Source organism: Geotrypetes seraphini, chromosome 1 (genome assembly GCF_902459505.1).
Source record: "Geotrypetes seraphini chromosome 1, aGeoSer1.1, whole genome shotgun sequence".
NCBI classification, from domain to species: Eukaryota; Metazoa; Chordata; class Amphibia; order Gymnophiona; family Dermophiidae; genus Geotrypetes; species Geotrypetes seraphini.
Genome location: NC_047084.1, coordinates 144,641,509 through 144,664,777, shown reverse-complemented (window position 1 = coordinate 144,664,777; position 23,269 = coordinate 144,641,509). Strand labels below are relative to the sequence as shown.

Here is a 23,269-nt window from a genome sequence, read left to right as displayed (position 1 = left end):
AGAGTGAGGTTTCGGAAAGAAGACAGGCAGAACAATGGATTGATTGAGATGAAATTCCAAGACAACCTTAGGAAGAAACTTTGGATGTGTACGCAGAACCACCTTGTCATGATGAAAGACTGTAAAAGGTGGATCCGCAACCAGTGCATGTAGCTCAGTGCATGTAGCTCCTGGCAGAGGTTAGAGCAATGAGGAAGACCACTTTCCAAGTGAGAAACTTGAAAGGAGTCGTTGCCAAAGGTTCAAACTGAGGTTTCATTAAGGCGGAGAGAACCACATTGAGATCCCAGACTACAGGAGGAGCTTTAAGAGGTGGTTTCACATTGAAAAGACCCCGCATGAATCTGGAAACCAAGGGATGAGCTGAAAGGAGTTTCCCATGAACTGGCTCATGAAAAGCAGCAATAGCACTGAGGTGGACTCTGATGGAAGTAGACTTGAGACCAGAGTCAGACAAAGAAAGAAGGTAATCCAACAAAGTCTCCACTGCAAGGGATGTAGGATTATGATGATGAAGAAGACACCAGGAAGAAAATCTCATCCACTTCTGATGGTAACATTGCAGAGTTGCAGGTTTCCTGGAGGCATCCAGAATAGAACGAACGGGCTGAGACAACAGAGTATCATTCGAAGTCAGCCCGAGAGATACCAAGCTGTCAGGTGCAGAGACTGGAGGTTGGGATGCAGAAGGGTCTCCTGATGCTGAGTAAGCAGAGAAGGAAACAATAGAAGAAGAATAGGCTCCCTGGAACTGAGTTGAAGTAGAAGGGAGAACCAATGTTGCCTGGGCCATCGTGGAGCGATGAGAATCATGGTGGCCTGTTCCCTCTTGAGCTTGAACAAGGTGCGCAACATGAGAGGTAGCGGAGGGAAAGCATACAGGAACAGATTGGACCAATCCAGGAGAAATGCATCCGCTGCCAGACGGTGAGGAGAGTAGACTCTGGAGCAGAATAGGGGCAGCTGGTGATTGTGAGGAGCTGCAAATAGGTCTATCTGAGGAGTGCCCCACTGAGCGAAGATGGACTGTAGAGTTAAAGGATCGAGAGTCCACTCGTGAGGTTGGAGAATTCTGCTGAGTTTGTCCGCCAAGGAATTCTGTTCTCCCTGAATGTAGATCGCTTTTAAGAATAGTTAGTGATCTGTGGCCCAAGCCCAAATCTTCTGGGCTTCTTGACACAAGAGGCGAGAGCCTGTCCCACCCTGCTTGTTGATGTAGTACATTGCAACTTGATTGTCTGTGCAGAGCAGGAGGTCTTGAGGAAAGAGAAGATGTTGGAAGGCCTTGAGGGCATAAAACATCGCTCTGAGTTCCAGGAAATTGATGTGATGTTTCATTTCCTGGGCTGTCCAAAGACCTTGAGTTTGGAACTCGTTCAAATGAGCTCCCCAGGCATAAGGGGAGGCGTCAGTGGTGATGATAAGGTGATGAGGAGGTAGATGGAACAGAAGACCTCTGGAGAGATTTGAGGATATCAACCACCATTGTAGAGACTGACGAAGAGACGATGTCACAGATATGTGCCGAGAGCAGGGATCCGTTGCTTGGGGCCACTGGGTAGCTAGGGTCCATTGAGGAGTGCGCAGGTGAAGACGTGCGAAGGGTGTGACATGAACTGTGGAGGCCATGTGACCCAAGAGTATCATCATTTGCTTGGCAGAGATGGAACGTTGCGGAAGCACCTGCTGACATAGAGACTGAAGAGTTTGAAGACGGTTGGACGGCAGGAACGTTCCAATGAATTGAAGTCTCTGAGTGGGGATGAGATGAGATTTGGGTAGATTGATCTCGAACCCCAGAAGTTGGAGAAACAGGATGGTTTGGTTGGTGGCCAGGAGAACAGTCTGAGATGAATTGGCCTTGATTAACCAGTCGTCCAGGTAAGGAAAGACCTGAAGGTGGTGAGAGCGTAGAAAGGCAGCCACCACAATCAGACATTTGGTGAACACTCTTGGAGAGGAGGCAAGACCGAAGGGCAGCACCTTGTATTGGTAATGACAATGATGAATCATGAAACGGAGGTACTGTCTGGAGGCCAGATTGACCGGTATGTGAGTATATGCCTCTTTGAGATCGAGGGAGCATAGCCAGTCGCCCTGATTGAGAAGAGGGTAAAGAGTGGCCAGAGAAAGCATTCTGAATTTCTCTTTGACCAAACATTTGTTGAGATCGCGAAGATCTAGAATGAGTCTGAGATCTCCTGTTTTTTTTGGGGACTAGAAAATAACGAGAGTAGTATCCCTGTCCCTGCTGATCTATAGGAACCTCCTCTATGGCGTTCAGAAGGAGGAGGGATTGAACCTCTTGAAGAAGGAGGGAAGACTGAGGAGTGTTCAAAGCAGACTCTTTTGGCAGACTTAGGGTAGGCAGAGTCTGAAGAAAGTTGAGAGTGTAGCCGTGGCGGATGATGTTGAGGACCCATTGATCCGAGGTGATATTTTCCCAACGGCTTATGTAATGAGCAAGGCGTCCTCCTATGGGTTTTGGAAGATGGGCAGATGGTAGAATACTGGCTTTGTCCTGGAGAACCAAGTCAAAAGGGTTGGGAGGACTTTTGTGGGGGAGGAGGCTTCACCTGTTTTTGCTGTTGTGCTGGTCTAGGGTTTTGCCTCTGTTGTTGCCGTGGACGCCGGGGCTGTTGAGTGGCCGGTGGCAAGGGACGAGCCACAAATCGGCGTTGGTAGGCCGATTGCTGCCGAAAAGGTCTGGTAGGTGGGGTCTTCTTTTTTGTTTTGAGGAGAGTATCCCACCTAGTCTCATGAGCTGAGAGTTTTTGGGTAGTGGAGTCCATGGATTCTCCAAACAGCTCATCCCCCAGGCAAGGTGCATTAGCCAGTCGATCTTGATGATTGACATCAAGTTCTGACACTCTGAGCCATGCCAGTCGACGCATGGCTACCGACATAGCCGTGGCTCTAGAGGTCAGCTCAAAGGTGTCATAGATCGACCTGACCATGAACTTACGAAGTTGTAAGAGTGACGAAGAAGTTTGGCGAAAGGCAGATCTTTTGCGGTCAGGGAGGTACTTTTCAAAAGTTGACAAATTCTGAATGAGATGCTTAAGATAGAATGAAAAATGGAAAGCATAATTCCCTGATCTATTAGCAAGCATCGCATTCTGATATAACCTCTTGCCAAACTTATCCATGGCCTTACCTTCTCTGCCAGGAGGGACCGAGGCGTACACACTAGCTCCCGTGGATTTTTTTAAAGTGGATTCCACCAATAGAGACTCATGAGGGAGTTGTGGTTTGTCAAAGCCCGGAATGGGTATGACCTTATATAAAGAGTCCAATTTGCGAGGGGCTCCTGGGATGGTCAAAGGCGTCTCCAGATTTTTGTAAAAAGTCTCTCTTAATATATCATGGAGAGGCAATTTTAGAAATTCCCTTGGAGGCTGGTCAAAATCTAGTGCATCGAGAAACGCCTTGGATTTTTTGGATTCAGCCTCCAAGGGAATAGAGAGAGAGTCACACATCTCTTTGAGGAAAGAGGTGAAAGAGGTTGCATCAGGCTTAGAGGACGGATCTAAAACAGAAGGATCCTCGTCCACCGATGAATACTCCCCCTCAGAGAGAAGAGGCTCTTCGGAGTCACCCCACAGATCAGGATCCCTTACTTGAAAGCTTCGGTCTCGGGACTCCGGTGTGGAGGGTTCCAGGTGTCGAGTTTTATGTGTCGACTTACCCGACCTCTGGGAAACGGTACCGGGAGATGTTATGGGTTGTGCTGGTGCCGAAGTTTGTACAGCCTGGTGTAAGGACCTCGGTTCTGGCGCTAAGATCGGCATAGATACCGACGAAGCCGAATGTACCGGTACCGACATAGTGGATGCAGATAAAAGAGGTTGCTCCACTGTCGGTACCGGTGGCTCAGAACGGACCGGACCGGGACTGGAAGGCTCGGTTGCAAAAGAGCAGGAAGGAGCTGCTGTAATTGCTCCTTGAGCTGCACCTGCAGGACGGCAGCAATTCACTCATCCAGCGAAGGCACCGGTACCGCTTTTTTCTTCTGCGGTACCTTCGGTGCCGCTCTACACTCCGAAGAGGAACCCGAGGTCGAGGGGCTCACCTCAATCAGTGCGGAGCGCTTCCGTGGGCGCCTCGAGGTCGGCAGGACTGGGCTCGCTGCTACTGAGACCGGAGGATGCTCCAACGGGGAAGGCTTCTTAGCCGGCTTACCTGGAGGATGCGACGCCGGCGTGGTGTCGACGAGGTAGGTGCCGACTGCGTCGGGGCCAATGCCGCTAAATCCGACATATCGGTACCAAACAATAACCGCTGCTGGATCTGTCGGTTTTTTAATGTTCTCTTTTTTAGAGTGGCACAGCGGGTTCAGGTGGACGCCCGATGGTCAGGACCCAGGCACTGTAAGCACCAGTTGTGCGGGTCGGTGAGAGAAATGGGCCTCGCGCATCGCTGGCACTTCTTAAACCCGGGTTGGGGGGGCATGAACGTAAAAACGGCTTCTGCCAAATCGAAGGCCAAGGCCTCGATGGTGGCAGCAGGCCCCGCCGGGGCAAACCCGAAAAAAGAAGAAGAAAAAAAAGAAAATTCTTTTTTTTTTTATAATAAGACAAGAAAAAGAAAAAAAGGGAATACAATTTCCGAAAAGGTTTACGCGAGCGGGAAGGCGAATGAGAAAAAAGTTTTCAACAGCCGTTGAAAGTGCGTCTTCTTAGCTCCGTGGAAACTAAGAAACTGGGGACCGCGCGCCTCTGTCAGGCGGGAAGGCACTCGCGCGTGCGCGGTGCGGCCTACTAGAACTTTCCAAGTTCTTAGAGTGCAATCACTCTAAAATTGTCCGTACCGGGGCTCCGTCGGTGCCGTCACCCATCAGTCAAGAATATGCTGCCTGCTTGTCCTGGGATAATGGTTTATATCTTACTTTTCTAACAGATCCTCCAAGGTTATTGTCAATGATTCTTCCTCCGTTTCTACTTCTACTAAATACGGGATTCCACAAGGATCTATTTTGTTTCCTCTTCTCTTTAACATTTTCTTGACTCCCCTTTTGACGGTGGGCCAATCTATTGGCTTTACCACTTTCGCATATGCTGATGACGTGCAGCTAATACACTCCATTGATATGAATAATTCTGACGAAACTGCCTCTATTAACCTAAAACTCAAAAAAATTAAATTATGGCTCGATACCAACATGTTGTCACTCAACATTAACACATCTAAACTGATGATTTTCCCCCTTAAAGAGGGACTAACTCTTCAGGCACCCCTGAAATTTGAATCACTTCCAATCAAAGTAGTCTCTACTCTCAAACTTTTGGGAGTTACTTTTTGACTGTAAATTTTCCTACCATAACCACATTAGTACAGTGGTCCAGAAATGTTTTCACCGTCTCAGGATGATACGTTCTCTTTCCAAACTGTTAAATCTTTCATCTCTTAATATACTAATCCATTGCTTTAGTAATTACTTGTATAGATTATTGTAACACCCTCTACAAGGGCATCTCTAAAAAGGAAATAAGATGTCTCCAGATTATTCAAAACACTGCTATTAAAATCATTTACGGTGTGAGGAAATATGATCATGTCTCCCCCCTTCTAATTAATGCCCACTGGTTACCTGTCGAACATAGAATTAGCTATAAAATTTTACTATTAATCTTCACCACTCGTTCATACAGTCCACCAGAATTTATTGACCGACTACTTATTCCCTATTACCCTGCCAAATCTCTTCGTTCTACATCACAAAATCTCTTAACTGTTCCATCTCTCAAAATTATCAATACTTTAAGAATCAATAATTTCGCTGTCACCCCGCCTACCCTATGGAACTCACTGCCTCATCATTTACGGATGGAATCTTCAATAAAGCAGTTTAAGGCAAACCTCAAAACTTTTTTATTTAAGGATGCCTTTGGATAAAAATGTCCTTTTCAGGATTAAATTACGCCAGTCTCCCTACCTACCTTGTGTTTTTACCCTTAATGTTCTCTGTACTTAAAATATTGGAGTTCTTCCCTCCTTCGTGTAGTCAACTTACATGCTCCCTGTTAGATTAACACTGTCTTGTTTTAAATATTTTAATACTAAACATTTTGTTTTATAAACTTTTATTTTTTATTGCTGGTACACCGCTTAGAAATTTGAATAAGCGGTATAACAAATATTTTAATAAACTTGACACTTGAAAGAAGAAAAAATAAAGAACCAGGAATAACCTCAATCCCAAAGGAGAGGAGGGTGGAATAGGTACCTGGGGGGGGGGGGGCCCAGGTATACCTCCCAAAGTTGGCACCGCTCAGCCAAACACCCCTATCTAGCTGAAGAGAATAATCTCAACAGAAGAAGAAATAATATCTCAGCCAAAATTCAGGAGCTAGTGGAAAAGCGACCATCACCTGCTGGGAGATAGAGAATACTGGAGATACAGGGAGAGTGCCAACCAATAGGACCACCTGTTAATCTGTTCTCTATCTCTGCCTGCTGGTAGATGTGTGCTATCCCACTTGTCTCTGGATTCATCTGCTGCCGTTGCTGAGGAAAGCTGCTGCATATGGAGGGGGGAGAAAGCGCTGCCGCCAGCGAATCGGGGAATGCTGAGGACATTTGGGAGGGGTTTCGGTTGTCAATCCAGGTAGGGCTTTTACTAGGACCTACCCTGAAAGTCATGCTAGGGCTTATTTTTGGGGAAACAAGGTACCGGATTTTTCGTTCCATAAGACGCACCCACCTGTAGAGGAGGAAAAACCAAGAAAAAAAATTCTAAGCCAAATGGTGTTCCCTGTACTCTGTCTCTCCCTCTGGTGGTCTAGTGGTAGGCCGGGACAGGGTACAGGGCACGTCTAATGGTAGACACATGTAGTGGCAGCCAGCCAGCCTCCAGCCTCCCCCCATACCTTTTTAAATCATTCCCCCCAGTAGATCATCCCCCCGTACCTGGTGGTCCAGCGTGTATCCCTCCCTCGCTAGCGGCGCACAGGTCAGGAGCAAGCTTTCCGCGCTCCTGGTTGGGCCCGCACCGTTTTCTGAATGGCTGGAGTCAGTTTTTGCAGGACTCATGAGAACTGACAAAACCATTTAGAAACAGTGCGGGACCAAGCAGGAGTGCGAAAAGCTTGCTTCCGACGTCAAGTTTCAAGTTTATTATGACATTTGATTAATCGCTCCTGATCTGTGTGCCGCTAGCGAGGGAGGGATACACGCGGGACTGCGATGTACCTTTGTTCCATAAGACGCACCGAGATTTCTACCCATTTTTGGGTGGAAAAAAGTATGTCTTATGGAGTGAAAAATACGGTACATATTCCAAACATGTTTGGTAGCACAACAATAAATAAAAGTCTAGCAGATCTGAAGCTTGATGGCCATTTTAGCAAACTATCAAAAACACTGATAAGCAAGTCATTTTATGGTTTCAAGTACAGATTTCTGTTCACATGGTAATGAAGATATTGGACTGAAGTGCTAAAGCTGACAGGGAGCCTGTGTATATTTCAAGAATACTGAAAAGATTGTTCTCTTTAATATGTTTCATTATTTTGGTACAATGTCTTGATTTTTGGGCACAGAATTCTAGTAAAACCGTTCTGAGCTCACCTGGGAGAACGGTATTGAAAATGGAATGAATAAATAAATAAATATTCAGTGAGCATAATACCATCAGTTACAGATGGACCAAAGTAACACAGAAAAGGATCCTTTCTCTGCTCTGTTAAAAAATGTCCTATATTGCCATCATGGGTGTTGACTCCCAATCCCATCCCACTTTAGCCTCCCCAAATATCTGAGCCATGGATTGCCTAAGACCACAATAATCTACCTCCAAACCAAAATTTTTAAGGAACTTTATCAAAATATAATTTAGCCTCTAGCATATCTCCTGAAACATTGTTTAACTGTATACTGATACCAAGCCTTCCAGTCACACTTAGAAATAGCCAGCAGACAAATCAGAGAAGTTTGAATAAATCTCTATACTGTACTATGGTGGGATGCAGCCTTTTCTACCTTGTGCCAGTATGTTCCACTGCATGACCCTGAATGGGTGGTGGTGGCTGCTGGAGATGCCATTTCTTAGAGTCACAAAGTCCCTGTGGAGCCGGGCTGGCCGGCCTTGTAGAACTTCCTGACATTCCTCCAGAAGCTCCTTTGGATCAATGGGCTCCAGTTGCTCCTGAGTGGGTTGCTCCAAGTACTGCTGTGGTACAGCACTGCTACTACTGCTGAGAGTTTTAGCAAGAGCACTGTATAGCCTGCTGGTGCTGCTCCCCATGGAGCAAACTAGAAAGAAGAAAAATAAAAATACACACATAAACATGACAAAGTTAAGCATGGAAAAGAATTAAATAAAGTACACTGTCAATCCGAAGACTTTATATCCAACCTCAAAACAAGCGCTTTTCTTTAATCAAGTTTCTTACGAAAATAAGAGAAATCAGTTCATATCTATTTCCTCAAACAATAACATTCAGCTCAGATGTGCTCACTATTTGATGATATTCTGAGGGAAAGAAAACTAACATCATTCTCTACCTGTATCAGTCGGCTTACCTATTATCTACTTGGCTACACTAGACTCACTTCCCAAGCACCTGTCCTGCTCTCATAAAGCTCTACAAGTCATTCTTGAACACTATTTATTTTTTTATTGGGATTTATTAACCTCCTTTATATTTCAACCAAGCCCCTTTAAGGCTTTTCAAGCCAGATCCCCAGGGTAGTTGCTAAATAAAATGGCGTTCTAGGCAAGATTGCCTTTGGCACCTTTTTCTTTTGGGCTTGCACATTCACAAAACATGTGATGGCACGGTGGTCTCCCTCCTTGCCAACTCCTTGAGAGCCCTATTTCTCCCAGCTGCCTACCTTAGAACCTCCATGACTCATATCCATCTGGAACTAGTTGATTCAATTTTGACCCCTCTCAGTCTCATCTTCCAGTCCCTCCTGTTACTCTTCATCTCTCCTAGCTTCACTGACATTGACTGTACCATATTAATTTAATCACATTTGTTACCTATACAAAAACAGTTCAGACCAGTTCATAACACTAAAATCAAGTGTTCAACATACAGTTTAAGAAAAATACATTATGTAGATGAAGCCACATACACACACACAACAACCCAAAAACTTGAGCAGAACTGGCCTGGAAGTCAGAGAACAGACTTGCTTTATATCGAATTTAAGCACTTCACTCCGACAGAAAAACAGTTATCATAAAGACCATGCAACTTTTAAGACAGCATGTTTCAAGCAGCATATTCAGATAGAGATCACTACCCTAGTTAATTCAGTCAAGGTCCTGCAGCACAATCACTTAAGACACCCAGGCAAAGACTAAAGCAAATGTAACATGATATAGCTTAAAAACTAAATGCCAGTACACTGATCTAATGGAAATGAAAATGGAGCAACAGTCATTTCTTCACAGCTAAGATTTATCAATCCTATAGTACCATAAACTGACAAAAGAATGAGCAAAATCCCACATACATACATACATACATACTGGAAGTGCAAAACGAACTGCACCAACTCAAAGAAAATTTCAGACAGAACTGGAGGTTGACAAGAGAGAAATGCAAACTTTAGTCACATGGAAAGGCCTTGCACACAAATATGGCTTAATAGCACCACCCAGTGGTCACCTGGGGAACTACAGATAACATTGAACTACACCGCCCCCCCCAACAAAAAAACAACAACAAACCAAAATAAGGTACTCCTGTTATATAAAGCAAAGCTCAGAATTTCTCATGCAGTGGCTTGAAGGGATGGGCATTTTTGTATCATTTCCATTTTGTATTAGTCCATGCTATTTCACGTAAACCGAATAGACTGTACTATCTCGTAAAAACATTCACTTTTACCAGGAAAAACAAACAAACATACACTTTCAGTGGCTATCCTTAGTGCAACAATTTTGTAATGACAGAAGTGACAAACTAGCCCAATCAGAATTGCAGTGAGCTATAGCTGTGCCCTGTGTGACTGTTCGCCACGACTAGCGAGAGGAGATGGTGGGCTGGAAACAATTTCTGTGCCCACACAGCACTTGGTTCAACTGTGGGCCCAGGTTATTCTTAAGTCAGAAAATAACACTGCAATTTGAAATTTAGTTCTGGTTGCAAGCGTTAATCTTTAGTAAAAACTCCTTTATTAAGTGATGGAAAGCCTATGTTTTGCATTCTGGGTCTGTGGCAATTTTAATCTACATATAGACGACCCAACATGTCAAAAAGCCCAATGGGAACAGCCATCTTGAGCAGTGAGCTGAGCACATGCGCAGTGAGAGCACGGCTTATGCTGCTGCTGATTGGTCTGGAGGTGGTCACGTGCAGACTTGGAGACGCTGGATAGAAAGAGGCAGAGCCGGTGACAGGTTGCCAGTGAAATCAGCATTGCTTCATGGAGAGATTGATAAGGTGATTAATGCTGGCTCGGGGGGGGGAGGGAATAGGAAAAAGTGTAAGAAATGTTGGCTGGAAGGGGATAGGGATAAGAGAGATGCTGGGTGGGGGTACAGGAATGAGATGCTGACTGGGAGTGGGGGTGTACAGCTTGCTGAAGTGTACAGGGATGAGAGAAATGCTGGCTGGGAGGGGGTACAGGCATGAGAGAGCGGGATGAGTGAGAGATGCAGATTTGATGGGGTAAGGAAGAGAGGCTGACTCAGGGGTGGAAGAACCAACACACCAAGAATAACATAACAGAGAAGATATTCTAGATGGGGACTGAGTGTAAAGAGGGACACTGAAGTAATGCTGGGCATAGAGTGGGACAGACGTGGAGAAGAATGCTTGATGGGAGAGAGAATTGAGACGGGGGCATTAAAGGACAGCTAGGCACAGAGACATTGCTTGAAAAGGGATGATTTTGACAGAGGAATTATAGAAGCAGGGGAATGGAAAGGAACAGAGGAGAGAAGCTCAGCATAGAGACTAGATGGGAGGGGACAAAATGTAAAATAGGTGATCCTGGGAAGACAGTAAAAAAAAACCAACAACAAAGAAAAGCAGAAAAGGGATTCTGGGACCTAAGTGACTGGACTGGGCATCCCTCGGGGAGGGGGGGTTGTCCAGCAGGAGGGGCTGGGCATCCCTCCTGGTGGTCATCTTCCCTGGGGAGGGGAGGGGGGAGAGGAAGGGTTTCCTGCCACTATCAGCTCAGTGGCAATGTGATTCTCCAACCGGTGCCTGCCACATGGATGCCAGTTAGGTGATTAGGCTGGCTTAGGCAGATGTGATTTTATATAGGACACCCATGTGCGATTCTCAAAAGCCACTTGGACGTCCTATACAGAATCCAGCCCGTTATATCCAGAATTTTAATTTTGGGAAGGACTTATGTTAAGTGCTTGTTTATATTGTGTTTTTCCTGAATGTTTTATATTTGGTTTTGGTCTTTTGTACACCATTATGGGCTGTTTGGGATATGTGCAGTGTATAAATAAACATTTTGTATTTGTATGAAACATTTGTTTAATAAATTAGAGGTGTTTCAATTGTTTGGGCTACTCGGACACAAATTGGGCTACTTTTTGCCATAAGTTTGGCTGGAAATTTTTTTGCTATCTGGCAACCCTGGCTCTTGCAATACTGTGCATGTGCGGCAATCAAGAATAAATTTGCATTTAGAAGGCTAAGCTCTTAAAGTGGACCAGTATCCTGACTTTTAAATACTGCTTTACATTCCTCCCTTTGCCTCGTGCTGAATCGGCAGCCAAGGTATGGAAGGGCCCAAAACCTCTCTTTCATCTTAAGTTAATATTTTTTTCCCCAGTGTGGCTTCCACAATGCAAAAAACAAACACAACCCGGTATTCGCTATGCAGGCAAACTGGGAAAATCCCTTCTCTTCAGAATCACAGGTCTTTGGAACGACCTTACTACCCGTACACTGCAGAACCTGGGCTCCCTCCAATTATTCCGCAAGCAACTGAAAACCTGGCTTTTCACTAAAATGTAATTCTATCCCCCCTTCTTCTCTTCTATATATAAGTTCATGTAAACCTTTTTTTTCCTTCTCTTCCTATATTTTAAGTTCTTGTAAACCGTGCCGAGCTCCACAACATCCGTGGAGATGATGCAGTATATAAACTTAAGGTTTAGTTTAGTTTAGAACAAAAAAATTACAGATGAAGGAAGAGTGCTTCATGAATAGTGGTCAGATAAGTACTTTTTGCTGAGGCAAACGGTAAGGTGCTCTGCTTAATTTGTTCAAGTTTTCAAAGACTATAATTTGAAAAGGGCATTATATGCAAAAACATGCTGCCAAATTCAGTGCATACTAAGGAATATATATCATAAGGACAAAATAGTGGAACTGAAGAAAAATGTCTTCTCACAAATTTTTTTTTAAAAGTGATAATCAGACACTCTTGTACAAGCTAGTTATGTGAGTTTATTAAGCAATGTATGGAAAGTTTGGCAGATATAATTTGCCCTGAAAAAAGGGGATTTTTCTAAAATCAGTTTATCTCAGACTATATAGCTAGGCGAACTGAAGAAACTGGAAAATCTATTGAAAAATGTTTGAAGAGTAAAGCTGCTGATTTTAAATATTATGCTTTGGCAGTGGATGACAGCACTGATGCAACGATGATGCGGTATACAAACCTAAGGATTAGATTAGATTAGATACAGCTCAACTTGCCATTTTTGTTAGAGGTATTGATGACGAATATAATGTCATTGAAGAAATGGCTTCTTTAGTGCCATTAAAAGACAACTAAATCAAGAGATTTATACGGAGCAGTAAAAAATATGTTACAGCGATTTTCTTTGTCCAGTGTCAACATATCTGGTATAGTTACTGACGGTGCCCTGGCGATGGTAGGTAAAAGAGAGGTACTTGTAAAATTAATAGAAGACGATGCAATTGCCACCCCAAACTCACATTTGATGAAGTATCATTGAATAGTACACCAAGAAAATTTATACGCAAAAGCTTTAAAAATGGATGTCATGCAAATCATCATCAAGGCTGTGAATTCCTTAACAGTATGGATATTGACTATGGCAACATCATTTACTTTTTGGAAGTAAGATAGTTTAAGTCGAGGCCAAATGTTGAAAAGATTTAATGATTTGCTACATGAAATCAAGTTGTTTATAGTATCAAAAGAAACTTTGTGCCAGAACTTGACAATGAGAACTGGCTTATAGATTTAGCATTTTTAGTAGATTTGACCACTCATTGGAATGAGTTAAACATGCGTTTTCAAGGTAAAAACCAACTCATCAATACAATATTTCAAACCATAACAGCATTCGAAATGAAACTGAAATTATGGCAAGATTAAAGGCAAACATTTTTATGCATTTCGACATGTTGGCTAAACACAGTCCTGTGAATAGCGAAAAATATGCAAACATCCCAGGGTACTAAAAGAACTTAAACATGAAATTGCTGACCTGCTGTTGGTGATCTGTAACCTGTCACTAAAATCATCTGTAGTACCTGAAGATTGGAGGGTGGCCAATGTTACACCAATTTTTAAAAATTGTTCCAGGGGAGATCTGGGAAATTACAGACTTCAGTGCTGGCCAAAATGGTGGAAACAATTATCTAATAAAATAAAACCCTAAGCGCGCATGCGCACTCCTACTTGCGTGTTCCGTTTTCCGTGAGCTGTAGGTCTACGGCAGGTAGGAGTGTGCATGCGCGCTTGGGGTTCTGTTGTGGAGATGTAAAGGTAGGCTGTGCATCCTGGCTGACTTCGGTGATGTCCATTCCAAGCCCTTCGCTTTAGCTGCACCAGGAGGCTCGCGAGACCAGACAGAGTGAAGGACCAACGAGGACGATGGCTCGTGTGACCAGCCAATGGCAGGGCATTGCGAGAGGCGGGGCCTCGGCACTCGGTGGCTGCGATGAATGGGGAGCTGTAGGGGCGCTCGCGCCGCTGCTCAGTCTGCAGCGCGAGGCGGGACCTGCTAGCACAAAGGATGAAGCAGTGAGCGCGAGACGGCTCTGACGGTTCCTGACCCCCTGGGCCGGGAGGATGGGGAATGCATAGAGTGCAGACGGGGCCCCGGGGGTCGCTGCGCCGCTGTCTTCCAAGGTGCCCATGCCGGAGCCCTGCAAGGTGGAGGAGAGATTCACCATGAAGTCTGGTTTCTCTATATATTTGGAATTTGGTTTTAACAGACAGGAGGCCATGAAGAGTAAAGGGGGGGTAGGGGAAACGCTGCACAGGAAAGTAGTGTGGGGGAGGGAATTCTGCTGCACAGGAAAGTAGTGTGGGGGAGGGAATTCTGCTGCACAGGAAAGTGGGGGGAGAGAAATGCTGCTGCATAGACACAGGGGCAGGGAGAGACACAGAAAGATAGACAGACAAAGGGGGCCAGGGAGAGAGACAGACAGAAAGAAAGACAGCGGGAGGGAGAGAAAGACAGAAATAAAGAAAGACAGACATATATTCTAGCACCCGTTAATATAACGGGCTAAAATACTAGTAAAAAATAAAATTGTGGAACACGTAGACAAACATGATTTAATGAGACAGAGTCAGCATGGGTTCAGCAGGGAGGGTTTTGCCTTACCAATTTGCTTGATTTCTTTGAAGTGTGAATAAACATGTGGATAAAGGCGAGCTAGTTGATATAGTGTACCTAGATTTCCAGAAAGCTTTTGATTAGGTTCCTCATGAAAGGCTCCTGAGAAAATTAGAGTCATGGGATAGGTGGCCATATTCAATAGTGGATTAAGAATTGGTTATTGGACAGAAAACAACGAGTAGGGTTAAATGGCCATTTTTCTGAATGGAGGAGGTTAAATAGTGATGTGCCACAGGGATCTGTACTAGGACTGATGCTATTTAACTTATTTATAAATGAACTGGAAATTGAAACCGAGTGAGGCGATTAAATTTACAGATGATACTAGACTGTTCAAAGTTGTTAAAACGCATGCAGACTATGAAAATTTGCAGGAAGACCGGGTTTCCAAATGGCAAATGAAATTTAATGGTCCATTTCCCTTCTTCCCTTCCCGTGGTCTGCTATCTCGTTCCTCTCCGTCTATCATATTTCTCTCTCCCCTCCTCTGCATCATTGTCCACTCTCTTTCTCTCTCTCTTCCTTCTGTTTCCAGCATCATAAGTTCTTCCCCTTCCCTTCTCTCCCACCCTAGCCTCCTCCATTCTACTTAAGAAGCTGGTCCAGGGGGTTCCTGGCCTGGCATTTCCTCCCCTTTCTATCTGCGCTGGTCCGACGTTGTCCTCAGCTTGTCTTGCAGACATATATCCATTTTTGTTGAAGGGGACCACCAGCCTAGGCAGCAATTCTCAATCGCCGCATGCGGCCCCTTTCTATGCTTTCCTTCTGTCGCAGTCAGTCCCCAATGATGCAACTTCCTGTTTCTGCTTGGATGAATAGAGGCAAAAGGAAAGCACAGAGAGGGGCCACAAGTAGTGGATGAGAATCGATGGCAGCCCCAGTAACAAAAATGGATGTGTCTGCAAGACCAGAAGATGTCGGACCGGCACAGATAGAAGAGGGTGGACATGCTGACCCACTAGGGGTCCCTCAGAGCCTTGGGCAACTGCTCCCCCTAACGCTAGCCCTGTGATGCGGCAGTCACCGCGGGTCACGTGTTTCACATATGTGCTCTAGGGTATACATATTCAAGGCTTCCAGTCTCTCTTCATACGTCTTCTGCCGCAAACCTCCTACCATTTTTGTCGCCTTCCTCTGGACTGCTTCAAGTCTTCTTATGTCCTTTGCCAGATACGGTCTTCAAAATTGAACACAATACTCCAAGTAGGGCCTCACCAAAGACCTGTACAGGGGCATCAACACCACCTTTCTTCTACTGGTCATGCCTCTCTCTAAACCAGGGGTGTCCAACCTGCGGCGGCCCCGTGAAGTATTTTGTGCGGCCCCGGTTGAGGGCGATGCAGTGTTTTCCATTGCAGCCCCCGGGTGTTTACCGTCTTCCTCCTCTGTCTTGCTGCAGCGTTTGTGCAGCCCCAGAAACTTTTCTTGGCCAATGCGGCCCAGGGAAGCCAAAAGGTTGGACACCCCTGGTCTATATACATGTATCTGTATCATGTTTTATGTTTATCTAAGTATTATATTCCTCAGTCTAGTTTTCTGGGCTTCAGCCCTTGGTTTATTTATCCTTTTGTGTTGATGTAGTATACTTGGACTTTAGCAAAGGTTTGACAGTGCCACATATTTGACTGATAAATAAACTGAATGCATTCGGTATGGGCCATAAAGTGACAAACTGGATTAAAAGCTGGTTAAGTGGAAGGAAACAAAGGGTAGTGGTAAATGGAGTTTGCTTAGAGGAAAAGGACATTGTTAGTGGAGTGTCACAGGGTTTTGTCCTTGGGTCGGCTCTTTTTAACATCTTTGTGATATTGTGGAAGGACTGTCTGGTAATATTTGTCTTCTTTGCAGGTGATACCAAGCTCTGTAATAGGGCAGACACCCCGGAGGGTTTAGATCAGTGGTTCCCAACCCTGTCCTAGTGGACCACCAGACAATTTGGGTTTTCGGGATAGCCCTAATGAATATGCATGGGGAAGATTTGCATGCCTGACACCTCCATTATATGCAAATCTCTTTTATGCATATTCATTAGGGCTATCCCGAAAAACCCGACTGGCCTGGTGGTCCTCCAGGACATGGTTGGGAACCACTAGTGTAGATCACAGTTCTTCAACTGCTGGTCCGCAGACCAGTGCCAGTCCACAAAAATTTCCTGCCGGTCTGCGCTGGGCCGGCAAGATCAAGGGAAACAGAGCGCCATAAAATTTCCTGCCAGTCCACACAGGACCGGCAAAATCCAAAACTTTCCTTTTCCCCTGGAGGGGTTGGGGCGAGAGAGAGATTGGTTGTGGGACCATGGATCAGTGTTTTTTAGTTGCAGATTGGTTGTGGGACCGCAGATCAGCCAATGAGAAGACAGGAGTAGGAGTTGTGATGGTATTGGATGCGCTGGAAGAAGGAGCCAATGAGACGACAGGAATGGGAGTTGTGATGGTTTCCATATGCTGGGAGGAGAAGTTTCTGCGGGGGAGTCCTTGTGGGCCCCATTGGCTGTAAGTAGAGTGAGTACTTGGCTATTATTTTTCTCTCAGCGGTAGTTGTACAACTTTTTTTAAGTTAACACTTTAGTGGCTTTCTCAAGGCATTGTTTGAAAGGGCAGGACACCCAGCCTCACCTAACTGCCGTGATGAAGGGATGTCACATGGAGGGACGGAGACAACAAAGGTAGGGGGAATTATTTTATTTTCAATTTAGTGATTGAATTGTGTCAATTTTGAGAATTTTCATCTGCTGTCTATATTTTGCACTGCTCAGGAAGAAATGTATTTCTTTTTCTCTGGGATTGTACTGCATGCAGGGTCATGTACTTGGGCTACAAAAATCTAGGAGAATGGTTTAGTATAGGAGGCAAAGTACTTTTGTGTACAAAATAAGAGCGGGACTTGGGGGTGATTAATTCTGATCTTCTCAGGGTGGCAAAACAGATAGAAAAAGCGATGGTCAAAGCCAGGAAGATGCTTGGGTGCATAAAGAGAGGAATGACCAGTAGGAAAAGGGAGGTGATAATGTCCTTGTATAAATCTCTGGTGAGACGCAATTGGGAACACTGCAATTTTGGAGACTGCACCTTCAAAAAGATATAAATAGGATGGAAGGTGACCTTTTGAACCTTGTTGTAGAAATACTCACCCATAGTTTGGGGAAAAAGTGAAGGGGGATTGGAGATGAGGGCAATTTGAGTAAAGAGTTTAGTGAGGCAAAGAGATGGCAAGGGTTAAATCTAAGAGTTAGTTAATTGGGCATAGTATTCTTGTTTGGCAAGTTTAGTGGCAGACTGGAAGGATGTCAGCAGAAATTTGAAAAAGTCAACATGTGTGCAGGATTTAAGCCAAAGATGTTCAGTAGATTAGGGATACGAGCACAGGTCATAAATCATATGGGGACAGAACTAGAGACCTTCATTTGTATACTCTGGAAGAAACATGGGGGGGGATATGATAGACACATTTAAATATTTCCTTGGCGGTAACGTAAAGGAGATGAGTCTTTTTCAAATGAAGGAAAACTCTGGAAGGAGAGGGTTTAGGATGAAGTTAAAAGGTGATAGGCTCAGGAGTAATCTAATGAAATACTTCTTTACAGAAAGGGTGGTATGTAGAATTGTCTCCTGGTAGAGGTGGTGGAGACAAAGACAGGCGTGGGATAGGCATGTGGGATCTCTTAGGGAGAGGAGGAGATAGCAGATGTTGTGGATGGGCAGACTGGATGGGCCACTTGGCCTTTATCTGCTGATATGGTTCTGTGTTAAGTGGCCCCCACTTAATTAGTGAAGACCACTGGCTTAGACCAAAAAAAACACAAAAAGTGATGTCTCAATAGCACATCAACCGAGGAAAACATTTTTGTGGCGACTTTGTTTCATTTCTTCTTGGACCACTGGCTTAGACCAGGGGTGCCCAACACGTCGATCGCGATCGACCAGTAGCTCAGGAAGGCAATGCGAGTCGATCGCGGAGCCCATCCCGGGCTCCGTGATAGACTCGTGTTGCCGTCCTGATCTACCGGGCCGATCAGCCTTCCTCTCCAGTGTTCTCTCTAGGGCCGCCGCTGCTGAACATTAAAAAAAAAACAACAAAAAAAACCGGCTTGGATATTTCAGCCCGTAGCGAACTTATGCTCCATGGCTCTAACGTGTGCGTGCCGGCTTCCCTTCTCTTCCTTCCGAAACCGGAAGTTATGTCTGGGGGGGGGGGGGGTGAAGGGAAGCCGGCACGCACATGTTGAAAGCCCTGAAGCAAGCGTTCGCTAAGGGCTAAGGCGGGAGACAAGTTAGTGAAGCATTTGCTCTTCTTGCTGCTGGGTCCTGCCTACTTTCTGTTTCCGCGAAGACAGGACCCGGCAACATTTCCCCCAATAGGTTGATCGCGATCTTGGGCCAATCAGCCTTCCTCTCCCCGACGGCAGAATTGAATTCGGGGAGAGGAATGCTGGTCGGCCGAAGCAGGGACAGCTTGGGGCGGCATCGGCTTTCGGGCCTGTTATTGGTGGCGGTTTGGGGCCTGTTATTGGTGGCGGTTTGGGTCCTGGTCCCCGATGGCAGTGGCTTGGGGGAGGGCAGGGAGAAAGAAAGAAAAAGGGCAGGCAGGGAGACAGAAGGAAAGAAGAGAAAAAGAAAAAAAGAAAGGGAGGCAGAGAGAAAGAAAGGGCAGGGAGAGAGGAAGAAAACGTTGGGGGGGGGGGAATGAGGTCAGGAGAAGAGGAAGCATACAGGCTAAAAGAAGGGAAGAGAGATTGGATGCACAGTCAGAAGAAGAAAGTGCAACCAGAGACTCATTAAATCACCAGACAAGGTAGGAAAAATGATTGTATTTTAAATTTAGTGATCAAAATGTGTCTGAATTTATATCTGCTGTCTATATTTTACACTAAGGTCCCCTTTTACTAAACCGCAATAGAGTTTTTTAGCACAGGGAGCCTATGAGCGTCAGAGCAGCGCTGGGCATTCAGCGCAGCTCCCTGCGCTCTAAAAACTGCTATCGTGGTTTAGTAAAAAGGGAGGGGGGTATATTTGTCTATTTTTGTATGGTTGTTACTGAGGTGATAGTGCATAGAGTCATCTGCTTTGACCTTTTTGAAAAACCCTGGAATAGGAATGATAATTAACATTTTCTATGCGTACAGTGTGCTTTGTGTTTTTTTTTAATTTTATTGTTGGTAGATCATTTTGACTTGGTCATTTTAAAAGTAGCTCACAAGCCCAAAAAGTGTGGGCACCCCTGGCTTAGACTATCTCATTTGCACTGTAATACTGACATGGGTAGAGAGAGCTGTCCAACATCTCATGTCATCTCCAGCCATCCTCCAGAAAGATTACGACACAAGATGTCGTCATATTCAACCCTAAAGCATATCTCTTGCCGATCTTGTTCACAAACAACTCTTGGAACAGGACTGGGTTATATTTGCAATTACAGTAGGTCTTTTTCCAAAATTGTTGAGGATGCTAACCCCAATAGAAATTACCTTGTCCCTGGTCAGTCAAGGAGTTTGTTCAATACCGGGGGTGCTCAAGCACCCACAGTGCTGGCTTCTATAACTGTCAAGAGTGGTTCCCAAACCTGTCCTGGAGGACCCCCAGCCAGTCAGGTTTTCAAGATATCCCTAATGAATATGCATGAGAGAGATTTTCATATAATGGAAGTGACAGGTATGCAAATCTCTCTCATGCATATTCATTAGGGATATCTTGAAAACCTGACTGGCTGCCCCAGGACAGGTTTGGGAACCACTGGTCAAGACTGGCCCTGGATACAGTTTTGGTCTGTTTTAAGTTCAGCAAGTCGGTTATTAACTAACACCTTAATAAGGGAAACAGCAGCCAAACCAGTCTGACCTTACTGGTTACACTACACTTGTTTGCTGTTTTTATGGTTAGAGCAAAAAGGGCTGAGAACCAGGAAACCCAAAGTCCACGCCTCGTTTCCTTCCCAGTGTCCGATCTTGTGCCCTCTTGAACAGCTTGTTGGCTCTAATAACGACTTTAATTTGGAAACTTTTTGAAGCACGTTATTCCCATAGTAAAAAATGATGACAGATAAAAAGACCTGCGCGGCCCATCCAGGGTTGCCGAACCGTCACATTCATCATCAAGGCATCGTTGAATCAACTTTTATCTAGTCATCATTTATTTTTGCTTGCTAAATTGCACTATAATTAATATACAAGTTGCATTAGTCATTTGCTGCTTGGACCTGCCAAACCGGGCAGGCTGGGGATTTGGGGAGTGTGGTTAGAGCTACAGCCTTGGCACCCTGAGGTTGCGGGTTCAAATCCCCAAACTGCTCCTTGTGACCCTGAGCATGTCACTTAATCCCCATTGCCCCAGGTACATTAGAGTGGGAGGCCCCCTCCCTCCTCCCTCCCCCCCCCCCCGGGACAGTTACTACTATTTATTATTTCTATAGCCTGAAAGGCATACGCAGCGCTGTACATTCTAACACACAATAGACAGTCCCTGCTCCGAAGAGCTTACAATCTAATTTAGACAGGACATTTCAGGGGTGGGGAGGTTATAGTGGGTCTAGGTCTGACAGCAGGGGGGGGGGGTTAAGAGTTGAAAGCAGTTTCCAAAAAGTGGGCCTTTAGCTTGGATTTGAACACTGTCAGGGACAAGAAAGACGGGACAGAGTCTGGAGTTGGCAGTTAGAGAAAAATACTTGTGTAGCTGAATAATTTGTACCCAGAATATAAATAATTATTTATATATATATATATATATATATATATATTTTCGGTGTTATTCATCTATGAAGCCTTGTTTATCAACCCAGGGCGTCCCTTAAAGGGTCCGGTCCGGTCCGGTTCAAACCCCCCACCCCCCCCGGTCTCACGCGCCCCCTCCACACTCACCAGTCCGGCTCGCCCCCGCCACCGTCAGCCCCTCGCTGGCGCAGCTCCGCACGCTCTGCAGGCGGCAGCCGCGGAGAAGCGCCGGCGGGAAGGGAGCTCCCGGCCCCGGTTCCCTCTTCGCCTTCTGCGGGCCGGGAAAGCGCCGAGTCCACGCCGCCGGGCAGTTCTTCCGCGGCGACAGCAGCGACGCAGCCGCTCCGCACAGCCTAGCAGGGCCCTGGGACATGCCACGCGCACCAGCCAACCGCCGCCGCCGGCACGAGCCAACTGCCGCACACGCGCACTCCGCGCGCAAACAATCCTGGGGAGAAAAAAAAACAACAACACCACCCCATCCCACTCGTCAACGACGACGACGTCAGAGGCCGGCTGACGTAAGGAAGTGCCCAACTATGAGGTGGGGGTGGAAGAGAGATTCCCTTTGTCCAAAAAGAGCGAAGACGATTACTGTGCTGTTTTGGAAAGTTGCTGTGGAATTAATGTTAAAGATTGATGACGTTCTATTTCTTGTTTATGTATATTTCAAAGTGCTACCACCGTGGAAGTATTTATTTGCCACCCTTCCTGGGAGCCAATGGAGGCGGCCAAGAAGGAACAAAATGTAGGGGAAAGGTTAGGCATCTTGAAAAAGCGGAACCGGGTCCTAAGTTGCTCTATTCTGCTATGTACCTTTGGCAACTGGTTCTCTGGTCAAAGTCCCTTTATACCAGGGGTCTCAAAGTCCCTCCTCGAGGGCCGTAATCCAGTCGGGTTTTCAGGATTTTCCCAATGAATATGAGATCTATTAGCATACAATGAAAGCAAATAGATCTCATACATATTCATTGGGGAAATCCTGAAAACCCGACTGGATTGCGGCCCTCGAGGAGGGACTTTGAGACCCCTGCTTTATACTCTACAGCAGTGTTTCTCAACTTGGTCCTGGAGTAGCCCCTTGCCAGTCAGATTTTCAGGATATCCACCATGAATATGCATAAACTTGATTTGCATACACTGCCTCCATTCTATGCAAATTTCTTTCATGCATAGTCAAGGTGGATATCCTGAAAACCTGATTGGCAAATGGCTACTCCAGGACCGAGTTGAGAAACACTGCTCTACAGTCTTCTGCCTCCCCCTCTCCCAGTCTCCAGCACACTGCACACATTCGTTGGGCTAGCAGAGGGCATTGCTGTCCTGGGAGAACCTTAATTTCGTACCATAGTAAGCAGGGCTGAAGAGTTGGAGACAATTTTGGGTACTGGAGTTGGAGTTGTGGTTACCAGAAACTGAGGAGTTGGAGTTGAAGGATTTATCTACCAACTCCACAGCCTTTCAGCACTTTGTGCTCTTTTCCAGCCCAACTCCTTTGCCTAATATGGTTGGACGGGGAGGAGGGGAAGAGATTCCCTGTAATTGGATTTGCGTAACGCGATGCCCTCATTACCTTTTGTAGGCTGGGCAGTCATTACATTACATTACATTACATTAGGGATTTCTATTCCGCCTGTGCCTTGCGGTTCTAGGCGGATTACATTATAGAAGATATCTGGGTAGTTCCAGTAGAATTACATTTCAGGATAGGAGTGTATTACAGTAACAGTAAAGAGTTATGATACTTCAAGTTCACAGAAGATAATACTTATCATAGAAGATTATTACATATAACAGAAGATAATGCATTTTGCGGAGGTAATACATGGCAACTCGATCGTCATCCATTGCTGATGTTGCTTGTGGTCAAGGTCCCCAAAAGGCATGGATCTTGCACTTATTCTTACCAAGAAGCGTGGATCCTGTAATAGGGTTGTTGGGCGAATTGAAGTTTTTCCCATGAATTTTATTGTGCTTAATCAGAAAATAATAATAATAAAAAAATTTAAAGCCCATCCTGGGTTCACTCAAAGGTA

The 23,269-nt window shown here is 45.4% G+C and overlaps 1 protein-coding gene across 1 annotated transcript in view; it reads right to left on the bottom strand.

The window, feature by feature from the left end:
* Positions 1-21,825, bottom strand: part of NOCT (nocturnin) — a 32,540-nt gene extending 10,715 nt beyond the window's left edge. The window contains exons 1-2 of the mRNA XM_033939258.1: positions 21,381-21,825; positions 7,981-8,253 (exon numbers count right to left, since the gene is read on the bottom strand). Coding sequence (XP_033795149.1) covers positions 7,981-8,253; positions 21,381-21,606 — 499 coding nt within the window. The 5' untranslated portion in view covers positions 21,607-21,825. The remainder of the gene's footprint in view (positions 1-7,980; positions 8,254-21,380) is intronic.
* Between the last annotated feature and the right edge of the window lie 1,444 nt (positions 21,826-23,269).